We start from the raw sequence: 20286 nt of genomic DNA on the forward strand, positions 1-20286 counted from the left end.
GCACAGCTGTGGGAGAGTAAAGATGTTACCTTGGAATTTTGTTACTGAGATATTTCACTTTGTTCTACTTTCGATTATTGGGATGGAAACAAAGGCATTACAACAATGCATGGTCACACCTGTTTGGGATGGGTTTGCTTGGCCAACAGCTACGTATGGGGTATTGTCTCCACCTTGAGCGCTTCATCTGTACTAATAGCTACTGTCTCTCAGAAAACGACGGAAGGAAAAGATTTCCCTCCCTCTCTCATTGTCCCCCGACAGTCTAGCTCTCTCGCTCTTGTTCTCTCTTTGTCTTGTCTACTTCCCTCTGCGGTTTCCAGACCGAAGACTGTTGGCTCCATTGCTATGCTTCCAGTGATCTGCAGACTGAGTTTTAAATGTTTAATGCCACGTTGACAGATCCGGTCCCCAGCCATCCATCCAGGAGGGCCAAAGCAGGCTGGTGCGGGGTGAATGCCTCACCTTTCAGAGGCAGATTACAGATGCACATAGACCCTGATCAAGAGCTCCAAAAGGTGAGGGAATAAATCTCCCCTGACAGAAAGGTTGTGTTAGCCTTTACACCCTATATTGCTATGGAGGTGAAGGGGCAAAGTTGGTCTAAGCCAGGCCACCTGAGGGAGGCAGAGCAAAGCAATAGAGGAAGGAGAAGAAAAGCACTGTGGTAGGTAGGGAGAGGGAAAAGACTGATGAATGGTAACAGAGGCTAAAAGGATAACAGGCTGTGGCAGATGAAAGGAGAATGGGAAGAAAGAAGTGAGTGGCAAAGAAGAGAAAGAGAAAAGCAGCAGAGGATGGTTAGGGATGTAGCGTCTGATAGGTCATGGAAGCAAATACTGCAAAGTTTCAGAAACTCCACAGCATGGGGGCAATCAAGGAAATAAAGCAACATTTTTTAAAAGCCAAATATGGAGGTTAAGTTAAAAGGTGAAAAAGCAATGAAAACTGCTGGTAGCAAACTCAAGAAGAGCTTAACCACAGGGACACATGACAGACAGAGAGCAAGAGAGGGACAAGAAAGGAAAAGGTAGAGAGAGGGGGGGGGGGGGGGTAGATAGAAAACAGAGATCAGAAGAAAAGGAGAATCACTGATACCCGAGAGGAGGCCAAAGGAAGGAAGAAGATAAAAAATGAAAGGGGAAAGACAGAAAGACAAATTTTTTAGAACATCTTTACTGACATTTACATTTAGGCCAGACTGCGCGGAGCTGCCCTTGACACCACTAAAGTATTCAGCAGCTGGTCCAGAAACATAGTTCAAAGGGAATTCCTACATGATGACACAGCTTGTCAAAATTCAATTGATCATTCACAGTAGAGAGGATTCAGGAAATACTCTGCACCTTTGGAAAATACCCATCTTAGTAAGTCTTTTAATCTTATTAATCAGTGTAAGAATCTGAGTCACTTCATCTGCCAAGTTGTATAAATGTATAGGGATACTTGGCAGAACGGCTATAAAAACTGATACAAAACAAGTGAAATTTCTCTGCATATCTTCTGCCATAAAAAGACTTAAAATATACTAACACAAACAGAGATTTTCAAACATCTATTTTCCTCAAGAAGTTAATGGAAAAATGATATCAAATCACATTAATCAAATTTCATTTGCCTGCCCGCCTCCAAGCTACTAAGCACAAAGTAATGATAGGCACATTTAGCAGAGAAAATTTCTATGGCAACCACAAATTACTTCACCGTAAACAACAACAACAGTGATGAACGCAAGCTCATTAGAGATGGTTAGATGCACATCTCCAACTGCCGCAAAGCACTATGGGTAGAGGGGGGATGAGGAGCGTGGAGGGGTATGCTATGATGCATTTGCAACAGCAAAACCTCATTTATTCCATACAGACAGGATGCAATGAGAGAGCGAAACACTGGAATGAATGATGGGTGGAGGTGCAATGGAGCAATAAGGGAATTAAGGAAGAAAGAGTGAGAAAACAAAAGGAAGGACTGAGAGAAAGAGAGAGATGGAGTGATCTGCCTTATTTCCGAGACAACTCCAATGACAGAGCCATTCTTCATTAGCCAGTCTCTTTACAGTGTATATGTCAACCCTGGCGGCCAGACAAGTGCAGAGGAGTGTGATCATAATTTATCTATTTAGAATGCCGAGGGGAGAAGGCTACAGTGTTGTGCAAAGCTCTTAGCTGAGCTTTCCTGCTGCGCTGTGCAGTGTAGTGCAGTGACATATTACACTCAATGTGACTATAGAAATAACTGAAGTCAAAAATAAACTTTGCAGAACAGCATATGGAGATGTAATGTGGCATATAGTAGGCACATGGTAACATATACACTGGGGACATAATGTTATATAACATGCCAGGAATATGGGCATGTGTATGCCTCATAAAAACAAGTCTACTAAAACAACAAATATAGTCCTGCACTGAATACAGCTCCTTTCAACTTAAACCACTCATAGAATTGAATGCACAACAGCAAGTAGGATTCAGTGCTGAATATCTCAAGTTACCTGTTGAGAGGTGAAACAAAGTTAATTAAATGGTAATTGAATTTATTAATTAGAGCTTAAATTTTGTAGTAGAGTAGAGTTTTATTAAATCACATTAATCTATTGAGAATCACATGGCTAAGTTTGACATTAACATAGTAGAGTGTGGACCGCTGTGTTATATTTTGTAACTCAACATGTTCACTTAGCACTGTGCCTACTGTAATACACAAGAAGAGTAATCAACTTGGTCTGATCTGGCTTGATGCAGCAGAAGACAACTGCTACAAGACTGTATAGTCAGCATGTTGTGCATTAGTAACTGACTGGATAGTACACTGACAGCAGCTTCCCTACAGGCTGAGGAGCAAAAACCTCTTTAAAACAGCAGGGCTATAGGACCAAATTTAAAAGGCCAGTGAATAAAACTTGATTGTATACCCAAAGGCAGGATGATACATTCCCTCTTTTCTGTCCTCTACAGTAAATGCAGCCAGTTAAAGGGGAAATTCACCACTTTGAATATGATCATTTCTTAAAACTAGGTCACCTATGGAGTAGAACTGTGCAATTTTCTTTTTTAAATTAATGGCCTATGACTAGAGAAAACTGAGAAAAAGACTGTAGACCTACCGTTCTTAAAAGGGAATCTTACAACAACCAGAATGCATTACGCACATCCTGTCCCATCAGACTAACGGACTCTATTGACACTATGCTTATGGTCAGCAGAGCAGCCATTTAGCAAAGACTGGATCTCTTTACTGAGGCCTTTCATCATTATGTACAATTCCATCTCCATTTTGGCTTGTTTGGGAATTATTGGGGGGGGGCTCAACTAAACACTGTTTCTTTTACCTATTTTATTTCTGGATTGTGTTCAAGCTGGATGCAGCCATAAAACAGCTGCTTGCTGTTCTGTATCAAGATTTAAAGTCGGATATAATATCCTGTCAGAAATAAAAATGAAGTGCAGAGATTTCAGTCTGTTTCCATTCTCTGGATGATCCTCAGCGGCCCATCTTTTGATTGTTGTTGTAATGTAGCTCAGGTGGTGGTAGCTTCCTTCTCCACAATATTATCTGATTTAACGGTGTGATATTTAGTCTCCTAGATAGCCCTTGAAGGCACCACTACAGAAAATGAGGAAATGTAGTTTGTAGTCTAAGGCAGACCTGTGAAGACTGTTACGAACCGGCTCAAAGTCCATAACAGAAATGGGAATCACACATGACAACACGTATCTAAAATAATATTTATTACAAACATAAGTTAAATAACAATGTTAATCAGTTTTATCAGTCATGAATGCAGTGTGTGGATGAGTGAAATGTGTGGTGCGATATGTGCCAACACAACCGAAACCCAAAAGTCTAACCCATCTGGTTGGTGGAGGCCTGGAAGGAAGAGAAGAGAACAAGTAATTACAAAGCAGCCAGCTAAATAGGCTGAGGCCTAAGCTACACAGGTGGAGGTAGTTTCCCTGACGTCCTCTAGTCCCACCCACGGGCTCCTGAGCTAAGAAGCCCAAGGAAAAAGGGAGAGAGGGACGTCACAAGACCATTGAATTACGTGTTTTGCGTCACCCGGCAAAACTGCTGATAAATGAGCAGAGAGCTCTGGGTGCAGGAAACATGGAGGTAAGTTCAACATTGTTCATTTGCATATACTTCTGACACAGTAATGATACAATGTTGGTTATAAATCAGCAGAGTTTCCCTTTAAAAGTGAGCACACTAATCGACAGTCAAGAAAACACTCTATGCTCTAAACAATGATCATAGAAGTGCCCTTAATCAAGGCACCCTCAACTACCCCTGTGGAGCTGCTCTGTCTGGCAATAGACGTCTTTTTGTACTCTAGAGCTCCCAGGTGCAACTCTCTGTGATTTTCTGAAGGACATGGCCCAAAAACTAGCTCCTTCCTTTTTTTTTCTTAAATGAAACAAACTCTTGTGGTATATTTTCTACATTCTTGGACAACTGGCCACCACTGCAACAGTCACCATTATAGGTTTAACAAAGTCAAAATCATTGTAACTTTTTTTTCCATATCCATAAATCTTGTTAAGTAAATTTTAAGCTACACTGTTCAATCATTTCTATCCTGATGTTATTACAGACATGTCTGACCTAGCCACAGTCCCTCAACTTGCCAACGATCTCACCTCATTGATTGAGCTGGAACATTTTACCCATGATGGTCAAATGCAGGAGAAAGCTTAAGAATGACTTCTTTATTCTGGCTTTAGTGCAGGCAATGGAAAACTGTACTGAATACAGAACAAAGGATCCAACAGAACTAAACTGAAAAACCAGGATTTACATACAAACTCAACTGATGAGGTGCAGGTGGAACAGGAGAGCAGGAAAATAGATGATTGGCTGTGAAAGACACAGAGAGCAGGGCAGGGTTAATGAGGCTGATACAGACCAGGTGTGTAGATGAGGTAAGAAGGGAATAGAAAGCACAGAAAAACATGAGGGAAACACAGAGCAAACAGAAATCCAAAAACCCAGACAAAACAGCTAATATGTTCAAGAAAGCCTTAAATATCAGCAGGCCAGATGTAAATAAAACACACTGTGCTACAGAGCTAAATGGGCTGCAGGATAATCTGAGAGACATGTTAACTGAAGCCTAAAACACAGATCTGTTTAATTAAAAAAACTCTGAATTGCTTGACAGCACTAAGCTCAGTGAAACCAGCCCGAAACACATTCACAAAACAATCTAGTAATTTAACAAACATTCTCATACTTAACTAGGTAAAATATATTAGCTTTCGCGTGTGTTCACTCTTCCAATAGACTATGTATTACATACTAGGCAGTTACATGTCTGGACAAAGGGCCAATGCAAAGAGCAATAGTATCTCAAGTGGTCCTTAAATATAACGTTAATCTTATCTGCCTTCCTCCCACTCAGTCCAGTTCAACAAACGGGGGGAAAAGTCTGAGTGCATATGGTGGACTGGTGGAGCAATACAGAGCCAGATGGGGGCAGAACCCTGACATTTCTATAGAGTGGCCTTTCATTAACATGTCTAGGCTATACACAAGAAAATTGGCTTTTTAATTGGTCTAATTCATGTGATATACGTATCATTTATGGTTGCTTCAAATACCTGGAGAATTAATGCAGCTACATTATATTTCCCATCTCTATAGACCAGCAATTGGTCTATAGAAATTCAGGCTTTGAAGGTTCCAGCCCCTGAAATGGCACACGCTGTAACTGTATATTGAAGTGCTGTTCAAAAGAGCATCCACAATCAGCAAGCAATCCCTCGATAAATAAGGTTAAAAAATGCCAGTAAACTGATAAATACTTGGGAATTTCTGAGCCTGTGTGCCTCCACACACTCTTTAATGGCTCTTTCCATCACAGAGTAATCTTTCCATTTTCTCATTTTCAGATCGATAGGGACTCAGGGAGAATGAAAGGCCTATTTCCTCTCAAATAGGGATAAAGCTTAACCACACAGGGCCGTCTCATGTTTTCTAATCATGTCAGCCAGTCTACAGGACCAGATGAAGTGGCACCAAGCTTAAAGAACAAGTCAATCTTTGAATGGTAGTACATAAACTAAACTTCCAATGATTAAAAAAGAGGAGCTGGAATTGTTTAAAGGCACAACTAGCACTGAAAAAGTGACTTTTTCATAATATAGCAATATTATGAAAAACTTTTTCAGTACAACTATATATTTGGGTCTCTTATGTGCCTACTAACACACAAACTGTGGAGAAACACCCAGTGGCTTGAATTTGTGTTTCAACAAGTCATTCAGATTTGATACCACCTCTCACCTCATCACTTGGGGCTTCATTGAATTTACAATGACCCATGAATCTTTGATTCTCCAACCACGATTTCCAGACAATAGTAGCCATTATTATTTTCACAAGCAATCAAACCGGTAGCAAACATGTCTAAGCTAAGAGCTAAACACTCTAAATGCTCTGTTATTGACTGTAAAAAATGCTACATTGGCCCCAAGCCTCAGAGGACAGAAGAGCTGAATGGTTTCATTTTATTTTTGATGGCAATATCTCAGCTAAAGTTAGCAAACACCTTTATGTTTGTGCTGACCATTATGCTATGCTACTACGCTAACAACAGCAACAGAAATGTTTTTAGAATTTTAGGCTAACTTGGGAGTCGAACTCTGGTTTAATTTCTGACATACTTTCATGACAATCACAACAGAGTGGGCTTTTCAGTTCATTTCAGGCTAAGTGAAACTGGCACAGCTCTAACCAAGAGCTTTTTTTAACACGAAAGCATGCTAATGGTTGTAAATAGACATTAATAATGAAAATATCAAACTGAGAAAGGGGCATTATATGACCTCTTGAAGGGATATAAATAACACTGTATCATTAGCACAGTTCAGTTTTAAAAGGGAGCGTGGGAGAGACAGTCAACAGAGAGATCGGCTTCAGTTAAGTAATAACCCACACGAACTGATGAAAAAAGTAAAGCTGGAAAAAGTAAAAGCAGTGTGGAGCCTGTGTGGGAAAGGTACCCTTCAGATGCCCACTCAACAGCATCCACGGTGTCTGCGGTGGTTTTCTGTAATACAGAGAGGACGGTGGAGCAGCTGAAGGACTTAGCAACAATGTTTCTCCACTTCTATCCAACAGGAACATCTCCCCTGGTGTCTGACCTCAATGCTTAGCTTTGCCTGTAAACAAAGGGCCCTGACAGACATGTTCAATTAATCGATGCTTTTCTCACACATCCCCATGCAGTTTTCCGAGCCTCACTCATAGCCCCAGGGTGCTAGCTCACTCCAACATTACCACAGTGCACAGCTGTATCGCTTTAGACCTGCTGAGCCCTGGAGAACACCTCACACCATAGACAGGCAGAGTAATAATATGAATGAAGATCAATGCAGAGAAACTGATTAAGAGTCAATCCTACACTGTTAACTAAATCAGCTGAGGTTAGGTTTTACTGAATCACCCTGGAAAACTGGTTTACTGCCTCATGCCAGCAGCTATCCAACACATCATTTTTGCTCAACGAATGAGAGTTAAGAAAGGCTATCTGCAAAATGTTGCCATTAGCGTTAAAATTGCAGTGCTACTTGTAGGTATTCCAATTCAATATATTATTAGTATTCAGGTTGAACATTACTTCTTTCGTCTACTGGAATATTAGCATTCAAGATATTGCTAACAAGTTCATCAGCATGCAGTCAAATGCAAGCCTGAGCTTGATTTGAGACTCAGGTAGCATTAGCATGCAGATGGTGGTGGAAAGTTGTGGCGGAGGAGGGTGGAGGCTAAGTGATTAGCAGGAAGAGCTCTTACTTCATATGCAGGATCAGCGCTAGGCTCTGTCGCAGCGTTAAAAGGCTAATGAAACAGAGCCCAGGTGAGGGAGAAGGAATAAGTGGGGGATGTGGGGGGGGGGGGTCATTGTGATCCTTACAGCTGAGCCATGATCACACACCGATAATGGGGGTTGCACAGTCCCACTCGCACTAAATTGATGCAGCGATGCACAAACACACTGCTCTGTTTTTGTTTCATGCAGGTACGGGCATATGGACGCACAGTTTTCTTCAATTATGTATAAAGTAATCACAGACAGACAATCACACACACATCTCAGGAGGTTGCAGTATTTTGGCAGTAACCAGCCTGTTTACGAGTGGATATTCCAAGGTCCCTGTGATTAAAACAGCTCCAAAGCGCTCCTGACACTCCATTACCCAGCATGCCCCGGGTTAGGCAGGATTGTACATATTGATTTCACGCCTCATTAGGTTTCCTGTCTAACAATGTCATTGTTCTTCCTGGTTCTACAGGATCCTGCATCATTCAGAAATGACCAGGTATAATTCTGGGAGGGGACGGCAGACACATAACAAAAGAACACATTGAGTCTGGGCTTGTTGGAGCATCATGGGGAAAACCTTGGCAGGCTGCAGACTTTTGACCCAGTTTTCAGTTGTCTGCAGTTGCTGTAGACACACGTTAGCTCCCTTCAAAGAACAGACAGAACATAATGGCTTAAAACAAGCTGTCAGTACTGAGAAAAGTTATTTTACTCTAATTTATCTTTATCGTGATCATGCTCCGGTAAAACATCAATAAAAACGAAGTATCAGTAACACAGAATAGATGTTTCCATGTCATTGTTTCCACACTATTCTTGATTTTTCAAGATCTTGACATCTCATTTCCACAAACAAAAATGATATGCAGCTGCAAGGAGGGTGCATAGTTTCACTGTGCCTTCACTGTGCATACACTCATGGACAGCAGAACACTTTCAAATATTCATTTTAGATGGATTGCTTTATTTTCAAACAGCTAGTTCGAAGTAAAAAGTATTTTTTTATGACGGTCAACAACAACAACAGTGAAAATGATCCATGCACTGATAGAAAGTGGGTTGCAGTTATTACTCTGATCATACAGTAAAAAAATCAATACTGAGCACATTCATTGAGTTAGGGGAGATTCCACCAGGTGTGTGAAGCTGTGCTTAAATCATGACTGCTGACAGAGGAGGCACCTGCAGCTGGCCATTACAGAGGCAAAGAGCAAGTCCTGCAACAGGCTTTTTTTAAATCATCAGCACAAAGTGCAGTTGAGGGCGCACCATTTCTATAAAGCTATATACTGTAAACTTTGATGGAAAGGTTTTACTTTGTGGTTGTTTATCCCTGACAAAGATTTTTTTTTTTTGGTTTGTGAGCTTCCAGGCAGTCTTAAGCCAGGCTCAGACTACTGAAATTTTGTGCCAATTTATCCCCAATTCACCCTTCTTGACAATTGGAGGGAAAATCTCATCTGGGACCTTGGTCAGTATTGATGTTCAGTCCAGATTATCTGGTAGCATGAGGGGTTTACAGATCAAATCTGGAACCAAACTGCTTGCGGACCCGATGAAACCTGTAAACATGTTTGATATTTAGGATTTAAAATCTGGATGATGACGTCACTACTTTTCGAGCAGGGCCACAATAGCCAATGAGAGAGTCATGTCTACAAGGTGCTGACAGATCTGCTGACAGTGTTGCCAAACAACTGTAATGTCCTTAAGGCTAATATTAGCTAGCATTCTATTGCTGACAGATATTAGATCTGACAATTAATATCTCACCTCCAGTGCTCGCTGAAGAACAGACAATCTGTGTTGACCGCATCTTCCCAAACATTTTCTCATCCAGGCTCATTTAACCTTACTCTTTTTTCTCACTGCAAAGCACTAAGTTGTTGCACCATGTTAGCCTCTATTGTTTGAAACTCATTTTTTTCCCAATGAGCTCATGTGAGACCACATCAGGTGGTGCATTGCTTCGTCTGACACGATAATCATAATAATATGTTATAGTCCGTGATGCATCATTTTCAAATCTTGACGTTTGTGCTTGTTTGAGATTAGAGAGAAGAACATCTGTGAAGTTTCTACTTGTGTGCATGATGCAGCCTGATTTCAATGATTTCAGTTGGTTAGGATTTTAAAACTGCTATAGTGTCAGCCCTGCTTTAAAGTGTTTGTATTGGATCATTTATCCCCGTCACAGAGTGTACAAACAGCATTGTACCGTGATTCCACTTTCACTGATTGACCTTCAAACAGTAATTGGCAAGTCTGGTTTGGTGGTTGTCTCAGAGTGCTGGGTATTGGACGGCTGCCACTGAAACTCAGCTCTCCTTCCTTTCACTCCCTCTTCCTTTTCTCCTTTTTCTTTCCCTCTCTCATTTAATTTATCCAATGATCAATTTTTCTTCAAATCTCCTGCTGCTCTACCTGTGCCCGCTGTCCTTTCCACTCTCTTTAATCCTACTTCTTCTTTCTTTTTCTCACCCGTTCTTCTACCTCAAACATACACACATACACACACACACACACATTGCAGAATTTTCATGTTTCGTGTCATCTCTCTTGCTTATTCTCTCTCTTCGAGCTCTCTCACTCTCTCTTTGGCCCAAAGCATGGCAGCTGCAGTAGCATGTAGCCTGCCAGCTGCCAGTTATGATGATGGTGACAGTACAGTGGGGGTGCTGGCTGGGTGATGTTGACTAAATGGAACATTGCAGCACCACTGGCAGACACAAACTCGAGCTTAGGCACGCTTGCACGTGCACACAGACACACACAACAACAGCGCCAAAGTGCACAACAGCCTTCAGGCCAGCTAATAATTCTCCACCAGCCACATCACTTATGAGCCAGGTTTAGGCAGCTGAGCACCACCCTTTTCTTCCCTGTTCTTCCACAGATGCTCCTTCAGTGTGTAAATGGTGAGGGGAAACTACTCCTGTGACATATCTCCCACTCAAACTTGAATGAAAATCATTACAATTCACCTCGGCAGCTTTTTGCATTCATCTAAAAACCACACAGTCATCATCAGGAGTCGGTCTCTAACATTAAAACTGCAGCTGACATTTGAGAGTGAACCATGTTTTCTGAAGGCTTCCTCAGAGATAAACTTTGTGAGTGGATGACACACACAACACTGCTCTCTACTGAATGAATGCTTCACTGCAGTAAGACAGGTTTGGCTACACAGTGTAATCATATCGGTGTGTGTGTGTGTGTGTGTGTGTGTGTGTGTGTGTGTGTGTGTGTGTGTGTGTGTATGTGTGTACAAAGCATCCATGTATTTCCTACTGAGTGTGTTTACTGGCAGAGCAGGGCAATTTCTTCCCTAACAACCATCTCTTAAGTTACAGTGTACTTATTCGTAGACACACACACACACACACACACACACACACACACACACACACACACACACACACACACACACACACACACACACGCACAGGCACGCACAGGCACGCACTGGCACGCACACACAGGCACATACACAGACAGGCAGAGGCACACAGCTATACTACACGCACTGATGAACACATACTGTAATACATACGGTATGTTCAATTAGTTCTCACACATACACACAAACACAGAGTCCAGAATGTCTGCCTGCCGGCTAAGTGATCTGTTCCCACACTGGCACAATGAAAGAGACAAATGTTGAAGGACACTGAGGACAGACACGGAGTGAAAGAGGCACCAAACTCAATTTTCAGCCTGAAAACCACTGGCAGAGAGGTTGGCAGATCTGTTCAAAGCACAAAACGCTTTGAACCAGAGCATCCACTCTTTTAATGTGCTGTCAAAAGTTTTAACTTTGAGGTGTGTTAAGTGGCAATGACAGTGTCATTTCAAAATTACCTGCTGCCACAGCAGAAAGGGTATGTATTATGCAGGTGAAAAGGTAGGTGCCAAGCACAGTCTTATTCATTGTTGTAATAGCAGTAAGAAACCTTTTTTTTACCTTTTTTAAAAACATAAACTAAGGTTTTACTTGGTTTTCCATTTTATTTTCAGGAGCCACAGATTTATGAAACCCTTCCAAACAATTATTAATAATTTCACTAAATATTTTTTTAGCCTGTCATACATTTGCATTTTTAGGAGATACAGGGTTTTCATCAGCTGCTGTATTGATTGCGTTAGGTGTGGGAGTATCCATTTCTTTCCCATCACTCTGACCCTGAGGCAGAGTTAATTTATACCAGCTGCAAAACACAGCTGTCAACTGCAGCAATAGACAGGGTATCGATAAAGGGGCAAGGACAGAGGAGGCAGATGTGGACAGAGGGTCTCTGCACACTTTCTGAAGTCAAATATAAAGCTTTTTGAGGCTTTTTAAGAGCTCAACAAAGAAAATGTAAGATCCTGTCCTGCAGAACAAATGATCATAAGGGCTAAAAGATATATTTTAAATCAGTCACATTACGAATATGAAAAATCACATTTAAGATGTTCAAAATATTTCATCCAATGAATTATGTTCCAAAGTTACTCATTACGTCAAACAAAATGCTTCACATGTCAAAACAAAACTTACATAACTAATTTAATGTTGTTAGCTTTTAATTACAATTGAATTTCTGTTTTGTGAGTCTGGTGAGTGATGGATGTCAGAAACACTTTTATAAACATCCTCCATGTAGATTGGCCTTAAGACTGAACACAGACAGGATCAAGTCAAGAGTGAGTCCAAATGAGCCTGAGGCTGAGTAAAGACGGAGGCCAACAAACATATTCAGACAAAGCTTTAACAAGCACACAGTACTTTTTAATTCAGTTATTTCAGATTTATATATGTAAATATAAGTGTTAATGAAAATACAGGATTAGGAAGTTGCTCATCTCATCTACCCTAAAATGTACACTTCATATTAGTGTTGTTATTGGTGTGCATGTAGTATGTTGAGAACATGGCCGTCTCCAATAAAAGTAGTTGTCAAGAAACTTGAGTAACACAGCCACCTTCCAGCTGTGCCGGTTGAAAGTACCATCATTTCTGTGCTCCCAAGAAAACAGGTATAAACAAAGACTCTGAGGGGAAAAACAAAGGCACTCTCCAATAGAAGTGGATGGCAATAGCAAGTTGCTTTATAGTTTGCCAGCCACCACAAAACTTAAAAAGAAGAAGAGGAAAGGGAACCAGAACAAACATGTTTGGGGGAAATACAACAATCACTATAAAGTGGACAGTTACGAGTAAGAAGAAGAGAGTGAAATCGAGGTGACCAGACATAAAAAGAAAGTGACAGTCTGCTTTACTCCACCAATATCATAACTCCCAACACTTAATGTTACTGTTACCAGGGTGACTGCTATTGTAAAGTATACTAAAATAAAAAGACAATGCCCAAAAAACAACAGGTGTGGGTGAAAGTGTGTTCTCACCAGTACCATCTCAAAGTTTAATAATTCAAATGAAAACATTTTTAACACATTTCAGATTTGCTCTTTAAAGACTTATTAAAGACTGCAGCTACCCTCGGCCGAGAAAAAGAGAAGTCTATCAGGAGAGACGGCACAAACACCTGGACAAATTTACTTTGAGAGCAAGTTGTGAGCGACACACAGACACCTACACAAAATCACTGTGTTGAGAATATGCACAGTCAATAACCAGAGTGGTAGTCAGGCTTAGTGAGAGCATATTAGCAAAAGGAAAGTTTTTCCGCTCACTCTAAAGGCCAATGAAGTGCACTTGAATTCCACCAAAGGAAAAGGAGTCTGGAGAATAACCAGCAGTCTAGAGGATAGAATACATTACCCTATCAGCTCTGAAGAAGACCTTGCTACCTTTCAAATATGCAAACTGAAAGCCTCCATCAGTTGTGAACCCTTGATAACTAAAAGTGGTTTATGGATACTTTGAGTTCACATGCAACAAACTCAGAGAGGGATGATCACAGTGTTGTTCAACAACATGCAGGAAGACCAAGTGTTTTAGTTGATGTGGAAGATGACAAAGATGGCAGTGATGATCATATAACTACAACCTTGACAAAAAATATTACTGATGACGACAATTATAAAAAATGATAATTATATTGATAACCAAACCAAACCGAATCTGTCTTTTTGAACATATAAATTACAGATACAATATATTTACTATTTGTAAATGAATATGCTTCTAGATGGAAACTTTTTTTTTGTTAGTTAAATTCAAGTAAAACAAACATTTTATAAATATCAATATCTGTTATCACCTTTACTTGCCCCAAAACACATACAGATACCTCCACACACGAGGAATCAGGAATGTATTTAATCAAATTGTAATTTTCATGAAAAAGGTTTTACCATAATTTTGATACAAAGTGTTATTGTGGGAGAGCTTAGCCAAAGATTATTCAGACTCATGTAACCAAAAATGAAAAACAAACAAATCTTAATTGTCTCAACTCAGGAAACCTCAAACATATGCATGAACACACACACAGCTACAAAGACATCCTCTTTGCTTTCTGCACTCTCCCAAACCAACAAATCTCTAAAGCAATAAGCCCTCCTATCTGTTTAGGCAGAAACCATGTAACCAGGTAAACAACAAGGTTACTTGCATCTGTTACCGTATCACTGTCCATAAACAATTCTCCATATCCCCTACCATGAGTGGAAATTAGTACACATCAATACAAACACCAAGCAAAACATTGAACACTGAACACATTAAATCCCCCATATGTCAAATACATGATATCACTGATGATGTCAGTGAGAGCTTAAAAGCAGGAAATGACTCTCCCTTTTATCTCCTAAAAAGCATGACGAGTATGGTAAGTGACACAATAAGCTAATAACTCAAGAAAATAATTCAATAAACTTCAATACTTCACATCTGGCTTGATAAAACTAGAAATACACTGTAAATATGACAAAAAAAGTATATGAAAGCAATACTACAAATAGTGATGTTCTACTGGCTAACACAAGTATGAAAAGAAATATATCATTGGGTGCATTACAGTTTAATGGCATGGTGTGGTCTTATATTCAATAACTGTTAATTGGGCAAAGCTTTATTTATGTCAAAGCTGATGAGCTTCCATTTTTAGGTAAAACTTGATCCCGGGCTACAGTGGCATCATCCAGGCAGTAATCACAGCGGTTTTAATGGGTTGAATTGTAAAATGACTTAATCGTGCACATCAGTTATGATACAAATGGTATAAACACAATAAACTCAAATACAACGCAGAGTGGAAGCCAGTTTATTCCATTAGTTTCTGACCCCATTACTAAATGCCCTTGAAGAATTAAGGAAACATCAGTAAACAATCAGTCGCCACAAAATGCAACAGTAACACAAAATCTAAATATATATAATGTAACAATATAAAATGCATTTAAATCATGAGTCTACATTTTTAGGTTAAAAAGAGGGAGAATGCATAACTGAGATGCTCTCAATAAACTAAATAATAAAACAGTTACAGTGATCTCCAGATGAAAGCTAATAAAAGCACAAGATGATACCCAATATGAAAGACATACATTTCTTCTTAGTTTATGTATTTATTTGTGGTCTATTTACCATGTTTTACTGTGTTTATTTATCAAAACAGCAACAAAAAAAGCTTTGGTCATGTCTAAGTCAAGCAGCCACCAGTAACTCTAATACTAATCACTTTTACCCCGTGGCCTTGGCTATGTATGTTTTTCCTTGTTTTTCAGGCTTTTAAGGGCACAAAATAGTTTCCCACCCCAGATCCCAAAATTAGCATTATTACGATGTTGTTGATGGCAATAATAAATTGGCTGGACAATAAACTGTGGAGATGATACATTCAAAACATCAAGTCTTTTTCTCAGGAAAGATTAACTGGCTGCTGGGTGTTCAGAACAGCAAAAAAAACAGGTTTCATTAAAGTCATTATAGCTAGAATCATTAAATCACATTATCAATCAGGGATAAAGAAAACCATGAGAAAACATGCAGACTATAATTTAGCAAGAAACAAGGTTAAATTGCCAGGGCATATTCCAGAAACAGAACGAGACATTAACTCCAGCTAAATGAAAATATGCAGAAAACTGATAGATTGTAGAGCAAATCAGCACTGGTTAAATTGGCCTCTGTGGAGTTCTCCGGAGGCAAGTTGAGACATGATGCAACATTTTGCAAAGCATGTTGAGAAACTCAAATGACTTCAACTGTAGCAGTACAGCAGCTGTTTAATATGAACATTTTAACTAGAGAAATACAGAGTTGTCGTCTGAGGATGTGAAATTACCCATTGAGCTCACTGGCTACACTGACCCTCAACTCTTTGAGAAAATGTTCTTTGATACCCAAGAATGTTCCAATTCAAATATAGCGTATGAAAAATATTACTGAATCCTGAAATGTATTAAATGTATAAATACAGATACATATGTGAGGCAAATCATATGTTTAAATTCTAAATATAATGTATTTTTCAAATATAGTTCTTTCTTGCAATTTATTTCATACTGATGTGATTAAAAGTTTCAGAAACATCGTATGACTACCCTCAAGTCATATCCGGGGAACCTTTGTATGCCTTCCTGGAAGATGTGTGAAAACTGAAAAAACAAGTGTGGTACTAGGAGTGATTAAGATTGTAATACATGGAGATGATAAAGAAATGCTTCACATGTTCATTTTTGGTCCCAATGACTAGGAAACACCTTTAACCATCTCTTTAGCAACACATGCTTGATTTCATGACTGTCTGTGCCATCATCGTCTCCCTAGCAGCACACTGCATGGATTCAATGTCAAATTGCTTCCTATCCCTAATTGTGTCTCATTCTCCCACTGCTAAAAGCAAGAAATCTTCACACTGTCTTGAACATACCACATGTCACTTTTTCTTTAACTACTAGCAACACACACCAAGACTCACAAGTAGACAGATGGTGTCTACTAAATAGAGTCTAAGCCAAGTGTGTATCCTCACATGTGGGTATCCTCGCCAAGACAACCACAGTAGAGGAGAGGTGTGTGTGTATGTTAGGCATGATGATGTGCTGCAATGGGAGTGAGCCCGCTGGGTTACTGGAGCAATATGTTCATATGCAAGGCCACACACACACACAAACCTGGAGAGAGAATATCAGTATGAAACAGAGACATTGTGAGAGCTATATTTATACTCAACCTTTTTTTCTACATATACATCACGCATCCATTACACACCTGAAAATGCACACAAGTAGGGCACACAAAAAGCTACAAATCATGGAAAAGGTGAAAATCAATTTTAATAAAAGGATCTATTTTTAAGATGTGCTAATATGAAGGACATATTAAAATCACACACCACAGTTCTATGCTGTCGACACCATCAATTATGATGTGCAGATATTCATGTGCGCCTGGTGTGAATATGTATTATTCATTAAATATCATGGTGTTATGCAAGTAGACCTGCAGACGGCAAGTATATCATCCACACTACCTTATCTACAGGCATGTGTGTAGAGATGTAGAAGGAGATTCAGTGGAGGACATTTTGAGTCAACTGTTGCAACTATTGATTTTAGAGGAAATTTCAGAAACAAAATAAGTGTCATGAATTGATTGTGGTGAGACTGCTGTAGAGACATCATAACAGGAGGAGATGACATACTGCCTAAATGTGAGTGTCAATACTGTTTGTGGAGATATAACAGTCTGCCAGCCCCTCTGATCTTTAGAGGTGATTATCAATTTCAAGTTACGTAGCCTAAGTAGAGATGGGTTTTTCTATTTGCTTTCCTGTTTGTTATCCAGTAATTAGTTTGGACCATTCCTATGCAGTAAAACCACAGGCCTCTCCTATGCAATGCAGCTCTACTGAAGCAACAGGGGGGTCAAAGGTTTTTTCCTTTTTGTACCGTATGTACCCCATATGCAGTTAAATCACACACACAAAGAATGGACTGTATAAAGAATTTCTTTAAACATTATGTAAACATATTTGGATGAACACCACCACAGCATGACGTATACCATTGTCCTTATTTTTTTAACATGTTACCTCGTATCAGTAAAGCTCCATGGATCTGACTAAATCAGACACACTTCAGTGACTTGGTAATGTAGGAGCAATGAGACATTTTCTGATGAGGTAAACTACACTTCAGCAGTCACTGCTGCATCTTCCCTCCAAAGTGCTGCCATGTCAACCCAGTCTCAAATCAACATGTGTAATGGTTTCCCTACCATTATATTGGGGAGGAGTTTTTAGAGCTTTAGAGGAAAATAAGATGTCAACACTGGCTACATTTGGGGGGGGGGGGGGGGGGGATCCTTGTCTTTTGGGTAAACATTAGCTTTCTGTACATTTGCTCTCCCAACATGAGGGGGGAATTGCTGGTTCAAATCTGGTCCAATGCAGGGATGTGACTAAACACTCGTGCTTCAGTGATTCAGTAATGTAAGAACACAGAGAGACTCTCTAGTAGAAAAAAGAAACACACACACACACAAATGAATGCCATTTGCAAGGGAAAAAAGCTCAAATTGCCATCAGCACTTGTCCTTCATTTTTTAAGGGTAAATGGAATATTTCATGGTATTAAATTAAGGAGAACTTCAGAGCCAATGTAGATTCCCAAAATGATAAATCTATGGTGTATTGCATTTGCTGATGAGCTAAATCTAAATGAAACAGAGTCCTATTACACAAAGGAATAAGTCCAAGGCTAAACACAAATCACTAAATTCAATTAGTATGATCTTGAGGTTTTTTTTCAGAGGGGCTCGAGACTCAGAATGTCACTTCCTCTTGCAAACAGGGACTGCAGGCATACTTGTGTGTGAGGTTGTTTATTTTATACTTCAACTATGTATAAAACAAACCCAGAGAAATACACTGATTTAATTGTGCAAACTTACCTAACAGCACACATGCTCCTTGACTGTGAACTTATTCTACAAAATGTATATTCTCACCCTTTCTGTGCTTTCTCACCCTGGCCTTCACAGTCCAACATGTCACCTCAGTAACTTCTAATGGAAAAATGTGTTAATTGCTAACCGCTTAACAGTCTTACACACATCCCCATCCTCCGTTAGACCAAACCAACCCACCTCCTACTGACATCCTCTTATTCTCAACTTCTTCTCCCATCTTTTCCATGTACCTCATTTCCATCCCTCTTACCCATTTCAGATTCTAACCTGAAACCAGCCAGAATCATCATCCGGCCTGTCCTCTTGCAGCGCTGCAGTTACCTTCCAACGCTCCCCATCGAGTAATTGCCTTGATTTTAATGACTTTTTCAATTATGTCTAGTTGGCTACAGCTCTTGCCCCATAATCGCCATCATTTCAGTCCATTAAACTCTTGCATTCCCTTGGCACTAATCAATCTTTGGTTCTTCTTTTTAACACTTAAAAGCAGCAGAGCGCCTTTTCCCCTGAATAACAGTGACAACCTTCTGACCCCCCCTCATAGCAAGCTGTTCAAGGGCTGCTATAAGGGGCACAAAGACAAAAGAGCAAAAGAAAGAGAGGGAACCTAAAGCCAAAATGTGTCTCTCTTATCAAAATTGAACACATTACAGTTGGCATATATGTTCACATGTACACATGAGCAGCTGTGGCTAAGGAGGTAGAGCAGGTTGTCTACTGATCGGAAGATTGGTGGCTCGATCCCTGGCTCCTCAAGTCCACATGTTGGAGTATCCTTAGGCAAGATACTAAACCCGAAGGCTGTGCCATCAGTGTGTGAGTGTATGTTTGTGCATGAGCATTAAAACTTGTGATGAGCAGGCTGGCACCGTGCATATGTGCTGTATCAGTGCATGAGTGTGTCAGTGTGTGTGTATATTGGCATGTAGTGTAAAGCGTTTTGAGCAGTTGGGAGACCAGACAGGCTTATATAATGCAGCCCATTTACCATGTACATGACAAAGTTCCTACCTGCTCTTTGACAGAGGCCAGGATGGAGGAGGTCGTCTCTGTCTCAGATCTGTCTCCATTGGATGCTGGCATCACAGGGGGAACCATGGCCCCCTTCTCCTGCTCTGCAGGTTGCTCTGGCACCGGCATTGCTAATATTAAACACACAAAGAAGAAACATGATCTTTAGGTCCTTGAAGTACAGCTACAGTATTTAAGTAGCACAGAAAAGTAATGTGTAATAATGGTCATATCCATGTCAACCCAGTTTTAAAGAAGCTAAATAAATCTACTGGAGAGAGGTCTATGTTGACCTCTGCTATCACCTTGAAGCTATGCAGGATTATCCAGTCAATTCCACTTTGATCTGGAGAAATGGAGTAACAGCATTGCAGCAGAAATGTAGAACTTGTTGTTCAATGACTGCATCTCTGAAATGATGGCCTATTTTAACATTTCTGCTTTGAACATCATGTGTTAGAAGTAAAAACTCAAGTTACTGTATATTTGCACTGAAATTACTAACAAAAACCACCACTCTGATCTACAGTTGCAGCCACTTGAATCATACTGCAGTTTCATAAGTTTCATAAGAGCTGAATTT

The 20286-nt window shown here is 40.0% G+C and overlaps 1 protein-coding gene across 1 annotated transcript in view; it reads right to left on the reverse strand.

The window, feature by feature from the left end:
* Positions 1-19832, reverse strand: part of ctnnd2a (catenin (cadherin-associated protein), delta 2a) — a 215672-nt gene extending 195840 nt beyond the window's left edge. The window contains exon 1 of the mRNA XM_053342297.1: positions 19704-19832. Coding sequence (XP_053198272.1) covers positions 19704-19832 — 129 coding nt within the window. The remainder of the gene's footprint in view (positions 1-19703) is intronic.
* Positions 19833-20286: the final 454 nt, after the last annotated feature.

This window comes from Scomber japonicus, chromosome 21 (assembly GCF_027409825.1).
Source record: "Scomber japonicus isolate fScoJap1 chromosome 21, fScoJap1.pri, whole genome shotgun sequence".
NCBI lineage: Eukaryota > Metazoa > Chordata > Actinopteri > Scombriformes > Scombridae > Scomber > Scomber japonicus.